Here is a 21,181-nt window from a genome sequence, read left to right on the forward strand (position 1 = left end):
ATACTAACCATGAAATGAAATATTGGCCTTCTAAAGATGCAATATCAGCCATCTATATTCAGTGTAATATTGAGAAGAAAATCTGTACTAAAAATAGGAGATGGAATCATTTTATAATCTACAGCAGGGGTCAGTAAACTTTTCCTGTAAATGGCCAGATAGTAAATATTTTCAGATGCAGACCCTTAGATGCAGACTTAAGGGTCTCTGTTGCAACAACTCAACTCTGCTGTTGCAGCATAAAAGAAGCCATAGATGATATGGCTATGTTTCAATAAAAATTCATTTGCAGAAACAAGCAGCAGAAGAAATTTGCCCCACAGGCTGTAGTGTGTTGACTCTTAATCTACAGAAAATATATTTTAGGTTTGCTGACAAGATAGATAGACAAACAGATAAGAGTATCTAATGTAAGATCATCAACTATCCATTTTTACACAAGGCAGTCTTTTATACTAAAAGTTTGTCTTGTCTTCTTTATCAACATTAACATCTCATTTTTTAATGAAATAATGGTGACATCAAATGTGTGTATATATCATATATGTATACATTATATATATCAAATATATATCATATATAAACATTAAATAAATTTTATCACTTAGAATCACCATTACTTCATTAAAAATGTGTGTTTATATATATTAAACAAAATTTTATTTTAATGTATATAAAATATATAATTTATATATGTGTGTATATATATATACACATATTAAACAAAATTATGCCATTTGGTCTCACTTTTATTACATAAAAATGAGAAGGACATACATTTAGAATAAAAGAAAAAGTGCTATGTAAAAGTAAATAGTTAAAAAAAAGTGTGTGTATATATATATGTGAATATATATATATATTCTATTAGTTCTGTTTCTCTGGAGAACCCTGACTAATACACTGCTCTTTAAATAAAATACTATGATAACAATTGTTAGTGAATCCTTTCACTTTCATAAATGCCAGAGTTCAATTAGGCAGCATTCCTGATAAGAAATTATGCAGTCTTTATTACTATTCCAGTAATAGGGAGCTTATTACCTAATAGTGTTTCAATTCAATTTTACGATAGTTCTCATTGGTGGAAATTGTTCCAGAAAACCTTGGCCATTTTGAGAAGAACATCTTTCTAAAATAATAAGCCCAATAGCCAGAAATTTCTAATTTCTAATTTCTAGAATTTCTAGAATTTCTAAATTCTAATTCTAATACTATTAGCATCTCCTTGTAGCCAGTACTTCACATCCTATACCCTCCTTTTAGTGATGGTTAATAGCTTGGGCTTTAAAATCTATCAAAATTTAGTGTGAATTCTAACTCTGAAACATACTAGCTGTGTTCTTGGGAAAATTACTGAATGCTGAGTTCCAGTTTCTCTAGCACAAAAAATACAAATCACACCACCTACAATATAGGGACTTTTTTTGAGGTTTAATTAAGTAAATGAATATAAGTTGCCTGGTAGATAATAAGTGCTCACAAAGGACATTTTTGGTATCATTATTTTTGCCAGTGGTAAAAGAAGAAGAAATCAAATCATTATCTGAAGTCATCAGAAGTATGTTTCAGGTTTTATCATTCATTCAAAAATATTTTTAGGCACCTACTATACGTCAAGCACAATGAAGAATCAGATAGAAGTGGATTCAGCTCTTGCAGATTTTATTATACCCTAGCAGAGATAAAAGATGGTGTTGTTTGTATCAACATGAATCTTCAAAAGTGAGCCAAGTCAGTGGGTTTGCTCATCTCAGGAGGAGCATGTCTGAATGAACATGTCTTTTGCCCATGTCTGAATCCTTCCAAAATGATAATCCACATCCCTATCAGCGATCACAGAGCTACATATAGTCCTTTCAACATTCACAATTGGGAATCACTGATTCCAATACTGTCTTCAGCCTGTGGATTGTTCACAAGATTCCTCCTCTGATTCTCTAGTGATTGTATGGATACACTTATTTGTATTCTGAGGATGGGCTGCTCCTATATCTTTAGTAGGTCAATATCACCTTTCCTGAGCAGATTTCAAATTTGTGAATGTTTGAGAGATATAAATGAATGAATAATTTTAAAATAATGAAATTGAAAGGCAGTGTATAAGAATACTGATGTTGAAAGATAATCTGAATCACATATCTTAATCTAGGCATGTTTGATGTTTAGTCTAGACATCATGATAAAAGATGATTATGTCAGGGCCTTAATGAGCTTAACATGTGTCCTTCTTCTCTTTAGTGGGGTTTGGAGAAATTATATTCTATTCAACCCCCTTACATTTGATTACCCCATCATCTCACCATCTTTAGGCAGAAATCCCAGAGAGCATACATTTGCGTATTGAAGGCAAGTAAAGGTTGATATCCAATTCCATTACCAAACTACCTGAGTTGGAATTTTCACTCCACCTCAACACTTTTAGATTACAGTCTTAGAATATGCATGGACTTTATGTACCACAGAAGCAGCATTTGAGAGATTCAACACAAATTTAACAATTTAACAATTGCACCAAACGTATCATATAAAAGTTTCATTTTTGTATTATAGGCTCACATTATTTGAGTATTTGTCTTATTCAGAGTGAGCTAGTCTACCTATTACTATACAAATCAGATTCAACAAGTATGTAGACAAAAGCACTTTTTTTCTATCTGGAAACTACATCAAATCACTTTCTTCCTTCTTCTTGATCAAACTTTGTGGATCCAACATATGCTCTGCAACATTTCAGAATTTTGATAGGAGCAGTTGGCAATATGTGATGGCTGCAGAGCAAGAGAACACCTGGGAAGAGAAAGGCTGACTTTTTCGAAGACTGCACCTCCTGTTACAGGCCACAAGGGAAAAGAAAAGGATGGTGATTCCTTTGAGCAATAAACTTCCAGGTGATATTTCCAGGCTGATGCCAATCAGGGCAGCAGACGCCTGGGGTGATGAATTGAGCATAAAGCACACACAATTTCAGGGCAAAGCAACGGAACAGAACTAAGAGACATAGCATGCTATAAAAAGAGGAGAATAGAAGCTTTCCTGAAAGAGCTGGAACTGAGGAGCTTTGTGTTCTTGTAAGTGACAGGAATGTTCCAGTGAGAGAGCCGAGGAGAGAGAGCTTGGGAGCAGCATACAATGCACACCTGAGAGTTTTCAGCTCCTTATGCACTCTGCACTGGTCCATCAGAAGCCTCTATATCATGGGTTTAAGAACAAAACATAAAAGAGAAGAGGATATCACTTTTATAGCTGGTACTATTTGTTTTATGATTCATTGGGGCTTAAATGTTCTGCAATTACTACTGCTTATGGTACTTTTAAAATTAACATTTTTGTAAAAAAAAAAAAATCCTCCTGTAAGTTGGAAGAGACAGCATGAATGAACAAAATCAGCCATGCACTGATAATTGCTGAAGGCATATGATATACAGGATAGGTTCTTTGGGTTTGTTATACTATCCTCTTTTAAAAAAAAAAGCATCCCTCCCCTGAACCTTACACAACAGTCCAGCAAACATCCCATTTCTCTTCTCCCCATCACCACAAAATTCCTTGAAAGAGACAAGCTTTCTCCACTTGTTCACCAACACCCACCTGCGTTCCCTGTTTAACCCACCCAGTCTGGCTCCTGTTCCCACAATGTCACTGAAATGGCTTTTATCACAGTCAAACATGATCTCCATATTACCAACACAATAGCTATTTTTCTACCTCTTGCTACATTTCAATTCATTAAATCTCTTTCTAATTACTAAAACAATTTCCTCTCTGAGTTTTATTCTCCTAGGTCTTCATCTTTCACACTAGCAACTCTTTCTAAGTTTCTTCGCTCTCTTGTTGTCCAAATCCTCAGACATTGGTCATGGACCTTCTTCTGTCTGTCTACTTTACCTCCTTAGGATAAACTTATACTCATGACTTCAAGTCTCATTCTTGTCCTGGCCTCTTCCTTGATATCAGGCCTCATATATCCAATAATTCACTGACATTTCCATTTGAATGTCTAATATGTCTTATAATTTAACATGGCCAAAATAGAAATCTTGATTTTTCTCCAAATATTGATATATTTGTCTCCTGGTTTTGAGACAGGAAGGAAAGGAGCATGAAGCAACTGCTAGATAAACAAAGAAGGGGTGCAGCTGTTAGGATGTGATAAAAACTGGCTAGAACTGGCTGAAACCAAGGTGGTTTCTTGAATGGTCTGGTCACTGACCTTTAGCTCATTATGCCTTCATTACAGTGCTAAAAATCACTGCCCTTTACGCCATGTCAGTTCCAAAGAGGATCATAAAAGGCCAAAAAGAGGGCAGTGGCCTATTCCCTGGAAATCCCCAAACTTCCCCAAAATAGCAAAAATATTCCTCCCACTCGTTAGCATATGAAACTACTCAGCCCATAAAAACCAACAACCCCATGCCCTGGGACCTCTCTCACTTTCTGAGAAGGTCCACATTCTGCCTATGGAGTCTGTATCTCTCTGAATAAACTCACTTTCTCCTTTCTTTGGCTTGCTCTTAAATTCTTTCCTGCATGAAGCCAAAGACCCTCACTTGGTGGCCCTCCCAGGGACTTATGCAGGTCCCAGATGTGACTTTTCCTTCTCCTGTAAGTTTGTCTCATTTCAGTCAACAACAAGCCCATTCTTGAAGTTGATGAAGCCAGAAGACTAAAGGCATTCCCCATCTCCCATCTCTCAGTCTTTAGGTTTTACCTGTATAATCTGGGATTCACCTACTTCTCTTCATCTCCATGGCCATCACACTTGTTAAGGTCAGCATGGTCTCTCATCTCATATACAACGGTGGTTTCCTAAATTGTCTCCCTGCTATGCTATACTTCAGGCTCCCAGCAACTCATTCTCTAAACAGCACCAAAAGCATCTTCTAAACATTAAAATCAAATCGTTTCACTCTTGTGATCAAAAACTTCCCATGGGTTTCTTTTTCATTCAGGGGGAAAAAAAAGTCTAATCTCACCATGGCCTACAATCCCTAGTTGATCTGATCACCTGACTCAGCTAATCTTCTCCAACCTCACATTAAGCCCTCTTTCTCTTCCCCTTTTCTCAGCTTGTTCCAGGCCCACAAATTTCAGTTTCACAACACACCCAATTCTTTCCTGCCTTCAAGCCTTTACAAATGCTGTTGTCTCCACTTAGAATGCACAACACTGCTTCACACAGTAGCTTCCCTTCCTTTAACTTCAAGGCTTGGTTAAAAGATAACTTCTCAAAGATGCCTTATTATTGTATTCATAGTATTTTAGTTAATGTGTAATTGTTTCCCTCTTCACCTGTATCTATTCCAAGACTGTAAACTCCTTGAAGGTAGTAGCTGTATTTTTTCTTTCGTCTTTATACTCAATGTTCAGCAAACTGTCTGACACATAAGTGCTCAATAGGTGATTTTTGAAGAAAATAGATGTAAATAATTATTCATAACATAACCTTTAAATAAGGAGTTAGGAATTTTTTACTTTAGAAGTCTAGTTTTGCAAAACATATAAGACAGACCGCATGCTTCTGACTGTCAATGTATTTGTACTATGATGAAGCTAAGAGTCTCTCTGTTTTTTAACACATGAGAGATATCCAAGAAAAATTTATCCTAGTAATAAGACTTATTGATCACTACAGACAGCCCAATCTAGCGGAAATAGTCAGGAGATGGCTAAGAAGAGCTGTTAGTTTTCTCATTTGTTACCTGTTAATCACTTTTCAGTCAGCTACTGTCTGTATTTATATATGTTTGAAAAATTTTAAAGTGCCAACTAAGGCTTTATTTGGAAGGTAAGCATTCCTTTATACTTATCATATTTTAAGAAATCAATCTGTAGATTTACTGTATACCTTATGTTTATATATTAAATGAATAGCAATACTTATATGACTTTCCACAAAATCAATTAAATGTTTCCAAAAAACCATCCAGCTTCTACTGGATCAAACACAGGGTTGAGAAGCCATTTTCTCTTTACAGATGTGTGTTCAAAATCTGTAATTATTCCTTGTCATCTCACAAAAGGAAAAATAGAATATATTTCCATGAAATACTTGGTTATAATCAACTCTACTGAGAGTCTTGCTTTGAGAGTTCTCTCCTTCTTTTTAGCTGCTTCTTTTGTCCTGTAATTGAATTGAATCTTCTCCTCGCCCCATTCCTTCTAGACAGCTTCTCATTTGAGGGCTTTGAAGATGTATTACACTAATATATCGTCAGAATGACAATGCTATGGTGATGCATGGGTATAATACATCTTCAGAGCTTCAGCACTGTCCAGAAACAATACAGCTGGATTAAATTCAAACCTAATGTAAAAGGAAACATTAAGAAAAAAGAAAAACTGGCTAACAAGGATGGTGGAAAAAGAAAAACCCTAAATAAAAAGTTATTTTAATGAATTCCATACTCCTGTATATTTTGACGGAAAGTTTTCAAGATTTTAGTACAGCCTATTATTAATTTGTAAATTTATGCAAGGGTATGCTCTATAAATGTCTTAGTATTATAATGAAACATAGCCTCAGATAAAAAATATACAATAAATCTAGTTTTTTAAGTCTCAGACTCTCAGGCAAAGTTTATATGCAGTAAGTATTGCATTTTGCCTTTTTTGTAAGTCTGGAAAATTAGTTCCTCAACATTTCATGAGACATTTACATTATGCGTTACACTAGGAGACATTTCATAAATGCTGAACCTCTTCCCTTAGGACAAAATTCCCTTTATAACATTTTCAAATAGGGTGAACGTACTGTTTTTGATAGAAAATATTCCATAAAGTTTTGGAAACATTAATAGGCTGAAATTGGGTTGCAGACTAAACTAGGATTAGAGAATTTATAGATGATAATGATAATAATAATAAAAACAGAAATACAGGGCACCATTATTCATGGTCTCCTGGTCACAGTACCCTTTTCCTCCTTTACCTTGGCTTTGGTAGGTCAGTAATCACACAGAAGTCTCAGAGAGACTTGCTCTTTTACTGTGAAGGCAACCCCTTAGGAATCTACAGCCATGTGAATGACTCTTTATTTTTATAGATTTTTTTTCTACAGCACAGAATGCAACTCAAGAAAACAAATATACCCCTCCTCCAATACACTGTGTTTCTTGTCTTCCTCTCTTGTCACGCACTATTTATTAGAATCTGAATAATTCAAACTTTTGTTTCTCAAAGTCATTCTGGTAGTTTCTCAGTAAACAATCCCTCCTCTACTTTATATGTAGAAAAAACTAAATACAAAATAATGTCTCACTAGTTTAGGTATGCAATCATTACAATGCATTTATCTGATTTTTATCACAGTATTTTCATTTCCATCTTTTATTATCTGTCCTCAAGCAACTTTTATGTAAAGATGAATGGTAAAATAAATTTTAATAGTAATAGCTAAGAATTTGGAGCTCTTAATTTTGCCTGAGTATTCTCTTAAACTCTTTATCTGTAATATCTCTTTTATGTAACACTCCTGTGGTATTATTATCAACATCATCATCATCACCATCATCTCTGTTTTGCAGATGAAGAAACTGAGGCACAGAGAGCTTAAAAAATTTGCCCAGGTTAACACACACAGTGAGTGGCAGAGTAAGTAGGGACTTGAAACCAAGTAGTCCAAGTACTAACCATGTCCTTTTAAGCACTCTGCTATATTGCCTTGTTTAATAGGAGTTTGATAATTATAAAAAAGCTATTAGCTTTTTCTATAACCTCTTTGAGGAATGATCTATTCACAAAGGTTATAAATGAAAATAATTATTAGTCAAATTAATTTTAAAACATTAATCAGTTAATATGTTTATTAATCATTAAAAGACTTTATAGTATTCTAAAATATTATGTCATTTAACAGATATTTATTGAGCGCCTCCTATGTAGCCATATTTGCCTGAATCACAGATCTTAAAGAGAGAGCATACAAAAAGTGAAAGGAATAAAAAGTGTTTACCATAGTTTTATTGATCTATTATACAAGATTACTAAGATGATTCTAATTTTCCACTAATGATGATTATTCCCAATTATGGTCAAACTAATAAAATAATAGAATTTTAAAACAAGCTGGAGTTTAATTAAAATTCAACAGTGATATATTAATTTTGAGTTAAGAAAAATGGATATAATGCTATTTTACACTAGAAGTCATTACTCCTTTATAATAATTTATTTCAAGCCAACAATATGCTCATCTATAATTGTCAAGGACACATTAGTCCTTGATTTAAAAAAAATCATTATTAACATATTTTTCCTTACATAATTTTAATAATAATCCAGGAACAGCTCTAAAATTCTAGTAGGCCTTGTTTGTATAAAAATGTAGTCTTGAGAATAAGCTCTTACATTTATGCGGAAGTAAAATCAAGTTGTATCTTCACTGACTGCCAGGGTTCAAATGATCATTAAAACCTGGGTTCAAATGAAAATTATGCTCCTTTCCTCATGAATGTGGAACATGAAGTTATAATACTATTTCTTTTTTTTTAAATTAATTAATTAATTAATTTATTTATTTTTGGCTGCGCTGGGTCTTCATTGCTGTGCAAGGGCGTTCTCTAGTTGCAGCAAGTGGGGGCTCCTCTTCGTTTGGTGTACACGCTTCTTATTGCAGTGGCTTGTCTTGTTGTGGAGCTCAGGCTCTAGGTGCACGGGCTTCAGTAGTTGTGGCTCAGGGGGTTAGTTGTTCCACGGTATGTGGGATCTTCCCGGACCTGGGCACGAACCTGTGCCCCCTGCATTGGCAGGCGGATTCTTAACCACTGCACCACCAGGGAAGCCCTGTAATACTATTTCACATTAAACCATTTAACATATGTTAACCTGTGTTAGAACAGTGCCTGGGACATACTAAGTGCTCAATAAACAAGTATTAGTTAGGCTCATTTTATAATTTCACAGTACCTACTCTGCTCTTTCTGAATCTTTATAGGATCTACTTCAGTATTATTAATGCAATTTTTTGCCCATGGAGTCCCACTTCTGAATGAAATAGCATGAAACTCACACCCAAAGTAAAAGCTTCATTTTCTGAGATGATAACCTTCAAAGGAGCCCTAACTTGCTTAGACATAACCATTCTTGTAATACCTTCCTGTAGCACATGTAACGTGACATTGAAATCACTTGGGGGAAAAGACTAGAAAATCTAATTCCCAAAATATAAACAGTCTAATGCCAACAATTATCCCTAAATTCAGTCCACTAAGGGGAGACATAATCTAGTGTGGTATTATTATTTATTTTTTTCCTAATGCTCCTGCTCTCTCAGAAAATCAAGTTTCATTTAAAAAGAAAAAGATCTTTTATGAAATGCTTCAAAATGCTTGGTAGGTTCCTGTTTTCTGTTTTATATGGGCAAGCACTTTCCTCTGAGAATAATGGATTATTTTTTATATTGATTCATCATATCATCAGGCTCATTGTTTAGCCTTATATTTGTCTTAAAATACTGAAATTTTTCTTGCTTTCTATATTCAAAGAGCAGGCATTAACAGTTCTGAATACAAACAATTCCGAATAGCCCACTAATGACTGGATAGAAATAGAGGGGCTTTGGATACAGACAAATGAAAGTTAAAATTATAAAGAAAACTCTCAGAGCAAAGAGGCAATTTTAACTGTATATATAAATTATTGGTGTACAATTTTATGGTAAAAGTTTAACTTGCCATCATTATGTAGATTTATTCATTATATAATTATCCATTACTCAAAGCCATTATGAAAATTCACAAAAGCTCCACAAAGAGTGCAACTCAACTACACAAGGGAGGTAGAACCATAGTTTGTAATCTGAAGGTCTGGTATTGTTGAAATGTCATCAGCATAAATTGCTGGTTTTACTTCATTTTCTTCTTCCTAACATTAAAGTGCAAAGTGCAGTGTCAGGCTTGCAAACCTGAAAAAAGACTCTTAAAGAACTATAGTGTTTGGGGGACATGTTGCCAGCTTGCAAGGAGCACACACACAGCCTCTTCATCATATCACCCTTGGTATTGGCCCAGCACTCAAGCATTTCAAAGAAGACTTTCTTTCATGAAAGGGGAATGACAATGGAATAAAGAGCACTAATAGAAAGTAATATTTTCTAGTTAGTACCTGTGATGACTAAAACTATTTTCAGAATTATTTTAAACAATAGATTTCAGTAGTGTTCATGGCTTTTAGATAATAATTTTCATTTTTTTTCAGTCTATTTTTTCTGATAATTAGTAATTAGGATTTTCTATCTTACGGTTATATTTAATTACCTTTAAAGATTATGAGAGGTTAAATATGCTAAACCTGTATGTTATGCAGCTGGGAACCTGTTTTAAAACATCTAATGCAAGGGTTAGCAATTCTTTTCTTAAAGGACCAGAGTAAATGGTTTAGGTTTTTGGGCCATGTGATTTCTATTGCAGCTACTCAGCTCTACAATAGCAGTAAGAAAGTAGCCATGGAGAATGTGTAAGGTTGTGAGTATGGCTGTGTTCCAACAATGACAGCAAACACTTCATTTACAAAAATAGACAGTAGGCCAGTTTGGTTCACAGGTCTTAGGTTGCTGAAAAATGGTCTAATGAATCCTTGACTATTTACTCTGTTTATCCTGAAACTGCTGTCATTTAAAAATCTTAAAGTCCGGGCTTCCCTGGTTGCGCAGTTGTTGAGAGTCTGACTGCCGGTGCAGGGGACACGGGTTCAAGCCCCGGTCTGGGAAGATCCCACATGCCACGGAGCAACTGGGCCCGTGAGCCACAATTGCTGAGCCTGCACATCTGGAGCCTGTGCTCCTCAACAAGAGAGGCGGTGATAGTGAGAAGCCTGCGAACCGCGATGAAGAGTGGTCCCCGCTTGCCACAACTAGAGAAAGCCCTCGCACAGAAACGAAGACCCAACACAGCCATAAATAAATAAATAAAGCAAACTGTCAACGAGTAAAAATAAAATAAACACTATAAAAAAGAAAATCTTAAAGTCCTTAAAATCTCTTAGTTTGGAAAAGTGTATTTTATCTTGATTAACAGTTTATATTATTTAACTTATAGCTGAGGTAAACTCATAGCAATATTTATGGAAAGCATGGAAAATACTATTTACTTTTTATTTAAAAGTTTCTATACTTTGATACATGTGATCTCCAAATATTGCCTTATGGCCATTTTAAGGCTACTCGAATGTTAAATAATGACTGACCTGTTTTATTAAACACAATATTCTATTCCAAGCAAAAATATCTTTCCAGAATGAAGACAAAATCAAGGCATTCTCAGATGAAGACTACTAAGAGAATTTGTCTCCAGTGGACCTACCACACACACACACACAAAGTTTAAAAGAAGTTTTCTAGATAGAAATGAAGGAAACAGAACATCAGGAAGGAAGGAAGAACAATGGTAAAAGTAAAAAGATAGATAAATACAAAACACTTTACTTCTCTTGAGTTTTCTAATACATACTTGACAAGTGAAACAAAAACTGTACCATTGTCTGATACAGTTCTCATGGTGTAGAGAAAATATTTAAGATAAGTACATTAGAAAAGTGGGAGAGTAAATGAGGTAAGGTTTCTATACTTCACTGGAAGTAGTAAGATATGAATACCCTCAGACTATGATAAGTTATGTATATATTATATACTTCATAGAGAAAGTACTAAAAAATATATACCAAGAGGCATGCTCTAAAACACTGTGGATAAAACAATGTGGAATTCTAAAAAGTGCACAAGTAACATACAGAAAGGCATGATAAAGAAAACAGAAACAAAAAAAAAAAAAGGGGAGAACAAACAGAAAACAAAAGAAAAAGATGTCATACATAAGCCTTAATGAATCAATAATTAAATTAATTTTAAGTGGTCTAAATACACCATCAAAATATGGAGATTGTCAGAGTGGATAAAAACATAACTCGGGCTTCCCTGGTGGTACAGTGGTTAAGAGTCCACCTGCCGATGCAGGGGACACGGGTTTGTGTCCTGGTCCAGGAGGATCCCACATGCCGCGGAGCGGCTGGGCCTGTGGGCCATGGCCGCTGAGCCTGCGCGTCTGGAGCCTGTGCTCCACAACGGGAGAGGCCACAGTAGTGAGAGACCCCCATACCGCAAAAACAAAAACAAAAACATAACTCATCAATATGCTATCTACAAAAGACTTATTTAAAATATAACAACATATGTGGGTTGGAAAAAAAAAATCAAGGTTTTTCAAAGCAGCTTTATTTGTTATAGCCAAAAACTGGAAACAGCCAAAATATTCTGTAACACATTTATGGCTAAACAAATTGTGGTACATTCATATCACAAAATATTACTCAGCAATAAAAAGGAACAAACTATTGAGGTGTATGATACAACTTAGATAATAAATCTCAAGAGTGAAAGGGCCAATTTCAAAAGGTCACACACTGAATTATTTCATTTACATAACATTCTATAAATATTAAAATTAAAGAGATGGGAAACAGATTAGTGTTTGTTGGGGCTAGAGATGATGGATGGTGAAGGAGTAGATGTGATGCTAAAAGGATAACATACAGTAAATCTTTGTGCTGGGGGAATAGCTCTGTATCTTGATTGTGATGATGGATCCACAAATCAACTCATATGATAGAATGATGTAGAACTACATGCACACATTACACTAATATCCATTCCAAGTTTTGGTGTCATACTACAGTTACATCTAATGTAACATGGGAGAAACTGGGTAAAGGGTATGTGGAAGCTCTCTGCACTAACTTCACAACTTCCTGTGAGCCTATAATTATTTCAAAGTAAAAAGTGGAAAAAAAGAACCTCATATTCATTTGGGGCAATTTATTTAAACAATCTGAGTGCCATGTTCATCTGCACAATGAGGATGACAATACCCTCTGACAGTTCAGTTTTGAGGCTTATATGAGACAAGTACACACAAGTATCTCCCATTTTTCCTAGACTACATAAAGTAATGAATACATGTTAGTTGAACCATATTAACTAAAATTTCTTTGGTGCAAGCTGCTCTTTACATTAATGGAGTTAAAGTGCTGAACATAATTCCAACATGTTGATGGGGGGTTTCCCACACCACCAAGCAATTATCCAATACCAGCTGGGTGTTCTACAATTTAACTCAATTCTCACACTACCCAGAGAGAGCATGAGATTCCATGAATAAGGGTTCAGTACTACAAGACTTCCCTGCTCCCCCACCCCCAACAAACGTCAGTAGCAATTCCAGGTTATCACCTGCACTTGAATCTGAAAGGACCCTGTGGGGCCCTCACTGGTACAAAAGCCCCTCTGTGTACCACACTTCTTATTTTTAGAAAAAGGCTTTGGTCTCCTAGGCCTTCTCTGAGTTCCAAAGAGCAGATTCATTCAGTTACTAATTAGTTTAGTGAGGGAATGCAGAAACCAAGGAAAAGCAGTCAAGAAACAATAGTTGGGTGATAAAACAAAATCCTAGTTCCTCCTCAATGAATATACATAACAATCTAAGTATATCTTTGAGTTGTTATGCAGAAACTAAGACCCACCATGCCCAGGAGGAGGAGGATGACTACATGGTGACCATAAGCACATAGACCCCAGACTGGTTGGAACCAGAAGATTGATGATTACGTTTCCTGAAACACCACCTTGTTACCTCACCATCAACCAATCAGAAGAAAGTCATACATCCTGCAGCCTTCACCCAATGTTGTCTTTAAAATCCCTTCCCTGGAAGCCATTGAGGAGTCTGGGGTCTTTTGAGCATAAGCTGCCCATTCTCCTTGCTTGGCACCTTCAATAAACACTATACTTTCCTTCACCACATCTGGTGCCAGTAAACTGGCTTTGCTACATGGCAGGTGAGTGGATTCAAAGTTCAGTTCAGTAACATGCTTCCAACCAACAAGCTATAGATTAGAGGTTTCAAAGACCCTGTGTTTGGGTTTGACTAATTTGCTAGAGCAGCTCACAGATCTCAGAGAAACATTTGATTTACTAGATCACTGGTTTATTATAAAAGGATATAACTTGGAAACCCCCAGATGAAAGGGATACATAGGGCAAAGTATGGGGAAAGTATGAGGGGAGAAGCTTCCAGGCTCTCTGGGCATACCACTCTTCCTGAATTTCCACATGTATACTGATCTAGGAGTTGTCTAAACTCTGTCCTTTAACATTTTTTATGGAAGCTTCATTACATTGGCATGATTGATTAAATCATTGGCCATTGAGAACTGATTCAACTTCCAACCCCTCTCCCCTCCCCAGAAGTCAGTGGAGTGGGACTGAAAATTCCAATCCTCTAATCACATAGTTGGTTCTCCTGGCAACCAACCTTAGGTGTGGTCCCAAAGTCACCTCATTAACATAATAAAAACACCTTTATAGCTCACTCCCCTGATGTGAAATTCCAGGGTTTTTGGGAGCTCGGTGCCAGAAATGGCATGAAGGTCATATATATATATATATATATATATATATTTCTTATAAATCACAGTACCACAGAGGTGCAACCATATTGAAGGCATAAGGGAAATTAAGGGGTGATTCATATTTAGGGGTATGAATTTATATTAGGGGGATATATTAGGGTGATAAAGGTAGTGGGGATAAAGGTGGTGGGGAGATATCAGACAGGAAATACTTGCTTGTGACACTACCATGTTATCTCTTCAAATTTTAATTTCTAGTTCTAAGAAGTCATGTGGGAAGCAAGAACAGAGAGCAGCATCCATTAACTCTGCAGTACTTATGGAGCCCCTATCTTGTGCCAGGTCTTGTGCTAAGCCATGAGTTACAAAGGTCAACAAACACTGTTTCTGGACAGAAGGAGTTCCCTGTCCCATAAGACCATGGACAAACAAAACCAAAGACTACAATTCAGAGAATTAGTCCCACACGAATGGTGGCACAAGGTACTATGTAACTATGGAGAAAGAAGCACCTGATTTTTCTTGGGATGCTCAGGAATAGCTTCATTAAAAGTTGAAAAAGGAGTAAGTTTGATAATTGTAGAGGGGGACAAAAGATATTCCTCACACAAAAAATAATATATGTAAAAGTAGAAAAACAAAATTTTCACCTTGACTAACTGGATTCATAGTTTGCCTCCACATCTAAGTTCTTCACTTCTTATTTGCTCTTTATTCCTCCACAGCTGAGTTTCTGGTCCATTATGTCACTGAATTGTTGCAATGATCACCAAACTATCTAACCCAAAGGTAACTGGTCTGATCTTATTTAACCTGATTGACATTTTTAATCACTCACTGCTCCAGGAATTTTTTCCTCTTTTGGCTTCTTGTAATCATGGCTTTCTGATTCTATTCCTACATCTCTGACCACTTGTTTGTGGTTTCCTTTATAAGTGCTCAATAATTGTTGACTAAACAAAAGTGATGTGTCAAAAGATTGATTTCAGAAAAGAGCGACTTGAACCTGTTTAAATGTGGACAGGATAAAGTTAATAGAGGAGAAGAGCTTAAAGATGTAGGGAGAAAGAGGATATTTAATGAAATAAGGACCTGACAAACAGGAAAGAATGGATGGAATATAACAGGATAAAGGGAACTTAATGGAACATTCTTTATCTTGAGTTAGGCAATAATCTTAACTCCTGTGGATAATTAGAATGAGACTATCCTTTCAAAACGTACTAAGCATATAGAGATTAGAGGAAAAAGAGTTTGAGATACACAGCCCAGTGTTCATGCTCAAAGTTTGGCTTTGGAGACAAAAGAATATCTTTGCTAGCTTATAAACACCAGCAGGGTAAAATAAGAACATCTCTGGAGATTCCAGATATCAAAGAATAGGAATGAACTAGGAAGCAGAGATTAAGATAAACAGCAATGAATAATAAGTAGAAATTTGACAGAGGCTTTCAAAATGCTTCCATATTTGTCATATACAATCTATGATTTTAAAATTTATCTTTTTAAGTTTTCCTATTTTTTCTGACTGGATCTAGATTTATTAAGAAATAATGTGTGATTAAGAATTTTATTTTGTCTTTCTATTCAAAATCAAATGTCTGGTGTAAACTTGTCAGTGTTCTCTAGAAGTTTTAAGTGAGTTTTAGCTTCATGATATCACAGCATTTGAGAGCAGCTATGTGAATTGCATTCAAGAGATGTAAATAGGTCTCTCAATTTCAGAAACAGGGTTGGATATCCTGTGCCTCTGGATATCATTCCCTGAGAAGTTACAGCTTCACTTATTTAATCCCAAATGGACATAACTAGACCCTAATCATGAGGAAACATGAGTCAAATGCAGAATGAGAAATATTCTATTTTTTTAAAAAGTAGAAGGAAGGAAGGAAGACTATGTCAAGGAAGACTAAGAAAAACTAAGGAATAGTCCCCAGACTAAAGAGGACTAAAGTGGTATGACAACTAAATACAATACTAAAGGGAAAAGAATTCTCTAAAGGACACTATTCAATCAGTTGACAAAATTGGAACATGGATAGTAATGGAATAAAAGTATAATGCCAATGTTAAATGTACAAAATTAAAAAACTGCACTGTGGTTACAGAAGAGAATATCCTTCTTCAGAAATGCACACTGAACATCACTAGGGAGAAAGGGGCTTGCTGAATGCAAGCTGTTCTCAAATAATTCAATGAAAAAAAATATTTCTGCATACTTTACACACAGCAAATGTTGAAGCAAATGGGAAAAATGATTGATGAAACTGAGTAAAGGACATAGGGTGTACTTTGCATTATTTCTATAACACTTTTTTTTTCTTACTCGGAGTATTTTTATTATTATTTTTTTAATTTTATTGATGTATAGTTGATTTACAATGTTGTGTTTAATATCTGCTGTACAGCAAAGTGTCAGTTATACACACACACACACACACACACACACATATATATATATATATATATATATATATATATATATTCTTTTACATGTTCTTTTCCATTATGGTTTATCACAGGATATTGAATATAGTTCTCTGTGCTATACAGTAGGACCTTGTTGTTCATCCATCCTATATATAATAGCTTACATCTGCTAATCCCAAACTTTTTAAATATAAATTTGAAATTAATTTCTACATATAGAATAGAAAATATAGAAAGGAAGAAATCATCACTATAAGTAACTCTAAGGAAGCTCATATATTCAGAAACTTCTCAAGAAAGATATTTTTGGGAAAGTACGCTAAGTTGTTTGAACTAACAAGTGGAATGGCAACTTCAGTTGGTTCAGGCAATGTCTGTGATGTGGTTGAACTCACAACCTAACTTTTCCGTAGATAAGGGAGAAGCTCTGTGTAGCTACCTTCCTGTGACCATCCATTTATAAAAATATCAGCTATGTCTAGCTATTCGTTAGATAATAGTTAATATTTATTCGAATTTTACTCATTTGCTCTGTATGGTAGGATCAGAAAAACAAATCTATGCACAGTTTAACTTATAAACCCAATCCTTCTTCTTTCAGCTTCATGATGCTATCCATTATCGTCATTCTAATAACTTCATTAACCAACATTCATGGTATTTAATTAAACTAAAATGTATCCAAGCACTTACAAAAAGAATATGCATAATAACAAGCACTGCAAAGAAGGAGAGTTAAATCCAAATTATTAATCTTAAATTGTATGAAGATGGAGATTATGTGCTTCATTCTTACAAAAATTATATTTTCATATCAGATTTAAATCCCTGGAAAGATGATTAAGAATCAACCTTACATTTGCATATCACCTTATACTTTTTAATGCACATTTATGCTTATTATCTTTTTTGAGTCTCACAATAGCCAGGGATTTTTATCATTCAACTTTTGGAAAGTAGGAAACTAGCTGAGGGTAACTGAGGCTAAGAGATTTGCACTAGGATTTGCTGAACTGTTGAATAAGGAAGTTGAGATTGGAGCACATGTATTCTAACAGCTAGTCCTGGGTTTGCCTCACTTACACCCCACGGAGAGTCTTGTCACTAATTCAGTGCTCACATACCAGTTTTATGATTCTGTAGCCACTCTAGAGAGTGAAATGTTGGCAGTCAAAAGCACACTCATGGTTCAGAAATATTACAGGGACCATAATGCATATTATGTAAGGGTATATTGCTGTTCTATTGATTTTTTTCTCACATTAATAGTAATACTAAGAGTATGATGTGAGTAAGTCTCATTAGTCCTACTGCATAAATGAGGAAACCAAAAGGCACTTAAGGATAAGTGATATTAAAGAAAGCATTAGCAGATAAAATAGATGTTCTAATTGTAATCTTTCTACGCCTATATAATATATGCCTTTTTGATTCCTTTAAAAGAGATTTCCTCATCCTAGTCTTGTTCAAGTTATTTCTACCTAAAATATAAATCAAATATTGTTTATCTGAAATGTGGTGGGATCTTATTCATTAAAAGTACCACTCTTACTTCATAGTACATTTAAAGTTATGTAGTTCAAATATTTAGATTTTACACAAATTGATGACTCAGTTAGAGTTGTGGCTGTGAAAATAGACCTGTCTTGATGATGATTATCCCCAGCTTCCTAAAGTTGACAATTTCTTTAGGAGGATGTGCCCTGTATCAGAAGCACCAGACACTGATAAACGTGTTATATACCTTAATTTCACCTAGCTATGTGATCTTGTACAACTTACTAAACTCTTGGGTTTTTAGATCCCTCATCAGTTAAAATTTAATTCTAACTGCCAAATCCTTGATTCTGAACTGCAGTTTGAAATTAGACGCAGCAAACTCATAATTTGTATAATTTTATTCTCCCCTGATTACCTCAGTAGTTCATGCTGGCCTATTAACATGTGAATGCCGATTGAATAAAAGCCTTACACATTTAAATGAAGATATTTCTCTTGTGATATTTCCATTTGAACCTTTTGTCTATTGATTTGTGATTATCCAGTATACTTCAGGGGAAATAACCTTGCCTAGGAATCAAGAGACCTAAGTTCTACTCTGGGCTCTGACAGAAAATGTTCATTTAAGTTTTGTGAACTACATGCATTTAGGTATAAAGAATAAGTATAAAAATATGCATCCTGACTACCTCATGAAAAGGATATAAAAAATTAATTGACTCTTACATTCTGAACAAGTGAGGTTACAGGAAGATATTGAACAGCATGAGCAACACTGATACTTTTCTGCTTTACCTGATGGGGAGATGTGCCTCCAGGAAATGGAAGGCTCTGGTTTCCCAGTGGCCAAACAAGTCAGGGTGACATTGGTTCCTTCATTGATGGTCATATCACTTGAGATGTCATATATCTTCGGAGGAACTGAAATGGCAAAACATGCAGTGGTCAGAAAAAAATGTATAAAAGTCTGTTGAACTATATATGATTAACTCCATGATATCATGCAATCAAACTATGGTGGTGAAATGTACTTATGGCCCATGGTCATCACCTAAAAGATAGATTCTCTAGATCCTCAGGATTACCCTAGAGTTTTTTTGTTTGGTTCTAATTTTCTCTAATATTTGGCTATGAAATATTTTAAGACAAATTAAATATTTAATAACAAAAAGCTTAAATAGTGCTTAAATGATCAATAAATATTGTTGTGAATATACTTTGTATTACATAAACTAGAATATAGCCATCTGTCTGTTCCATCCATGTATCTTCACTATAATGATGGTTTTCCTGTTGAAATGATTAAAGAAAAATGGAAATCTGGAAGAAACTTAAACTAGCAGAACAGTTATGCCTACATGGTGATTTAAGAGCTAAGTGAGGTAAAACATATACAGAATTGGGATGTAAGATTTCAGGGTCGCAAAGGCAATTTAGGTCTGTTTTCTAATCTGCGCAGCATGGATATAAGTCCTGTGTCCTCTACAGGCTAGCCGTGTTACCTCAGCCTCAGGTCTTCATCTGCAAGCTGGAGATAATAATAGTACAAACCCCATATAGCTACCATGAAGATTAATAAGTCAGCATATGTTAAAGGGTTTAGAAAAGTTCCTGGCATCATTGTTAGCTATCAATATTATTATTAGATGCTTTAAAACACGTATTTGGTGTTTAAATTTAATTTCACTACTGCTCTTTTCCCATGCCTTAAAATTGCTCTCAGAAGTTCACCACTTTGACAGTATACACAATGGGCCTGTGCCATAAGTTTTGGTTTCCTATATAAAAATATAGTATGTTGAAGTTTCAGGTCAAAGCTAAATAAATGGCAATTAGATATATTGATAACTATTATAAAAACATGATTTTTTTTTTTTTTTTTTGTGGTACGCAGGCCTCTCACTGTTGTGGCCTCTCCCGTTGCAGAGCACGGGCTCCGGTCACGCAGGCCATGACTCACGGGCCCAGACGCTCCGTGGCATGTGGGATCCTCCCGGACCAGGGCATGAACCCGTGTCCCCTGCATCGCAGGCGGACTCTCAACCACTGAGCCACCAGGGAAGCCCAAAAACATGCTTTTTAAGTGGAATTTTTCTAATTTTTCCAGTCTTAGGGTTTCTTTCGGCAAGAGATATGTTTTCAGAGTTATTTTAAAAACCAGTAACTAAAATCTGTCATAAGGATAAATTAAATTACTCATACTTTGAATATCATCTTTTATTTTTTAATGGAACCAAAACTCTGCTACATGAAAATCTGGGATGATTTGATTACAAATATAAAGTATTCAATTATAAATAACTGGTGATATGATTGAGGAAAGGGCTTATTCCTAAGTGATATACTGTTGTATCTGCTCCTAAATGACATACTTTAATTGACATTTAAGACATATTATCATTAAACTCTTCATTGAGCTCTTCTCAGGCAAATAATAAAAAATTAAAACCATTCCAAATAGAAGAATCCTTTTAGCTTAACTGAAACAGAGCAGAAATAAAAACTTTAAAATACCCTAGGAAGAAAGTAGAGAAAAATGTGCAAGACTTACTGGTGAATTGAAGATTTAATAAAAATAAACTTATAACATTAAAAATATATATAGTCTTTGGATATATGAATGTAAGTATTGTTTTGATATAGTAAACCATGAAATACATGTGTATATACAAACACGTGTGTATATTTATGAGCGTGTGTGTATATATATATATATAAATATACAGATACATATATATCAATGTCTACTATTAAAAAAACAAAAAGTTATATGATACTTTCCTTCTTTATGTAGAAGATAGTATACAGACATCAATCTAGTCTGATTAGTTTTATTTTAAACATATAACTG

At 35.0% G+C, this 21,181-nt stretch overlaps 1 protein-coding gene across 2 annotated transcripts in view; it reads right to left on the bottom strand.

The window, feature by feature from the left end:
- The window catches only part of NEGR1 (neuronal growth regulator 1), a 911,825-nt gene that overhangs the window by 348,117 nt on the left and 542,527 nt on the right, over nucleotides 1-21,181 (bottom strand). For both annotated transcript variants that reach the window (XM_027114083.1, XM_027114082.1), the window contains exon 3: nucleotides 19,126-19,251. In XM_027114083.1, the coding sequence (XP_026969884.1) occupies nucleotides 19,126-19,251 (126 nt within the window). The remainder of the gene's footprint in view (nucleotides 1-19,125; nucleotides 19,252-21,181) is intronic.

Source organism: Aethalodelphis obliquidens, unplaced genomic scaffold (genome assembly GCF_003676395.1).
Source record: "Aethalodelphis obliquidens isolate GAN/ISIS:26980383/991018 unplaced genomic scaffold, ASM367639v1 scaffold13, whole genome shotgun sequence".
NCBI lineage: Eukaryota > Metazoa > Chordata > Mammalia > Artiodactyla > Delphinidae > Aethalodelphis > Aethalodelphis obliquidens.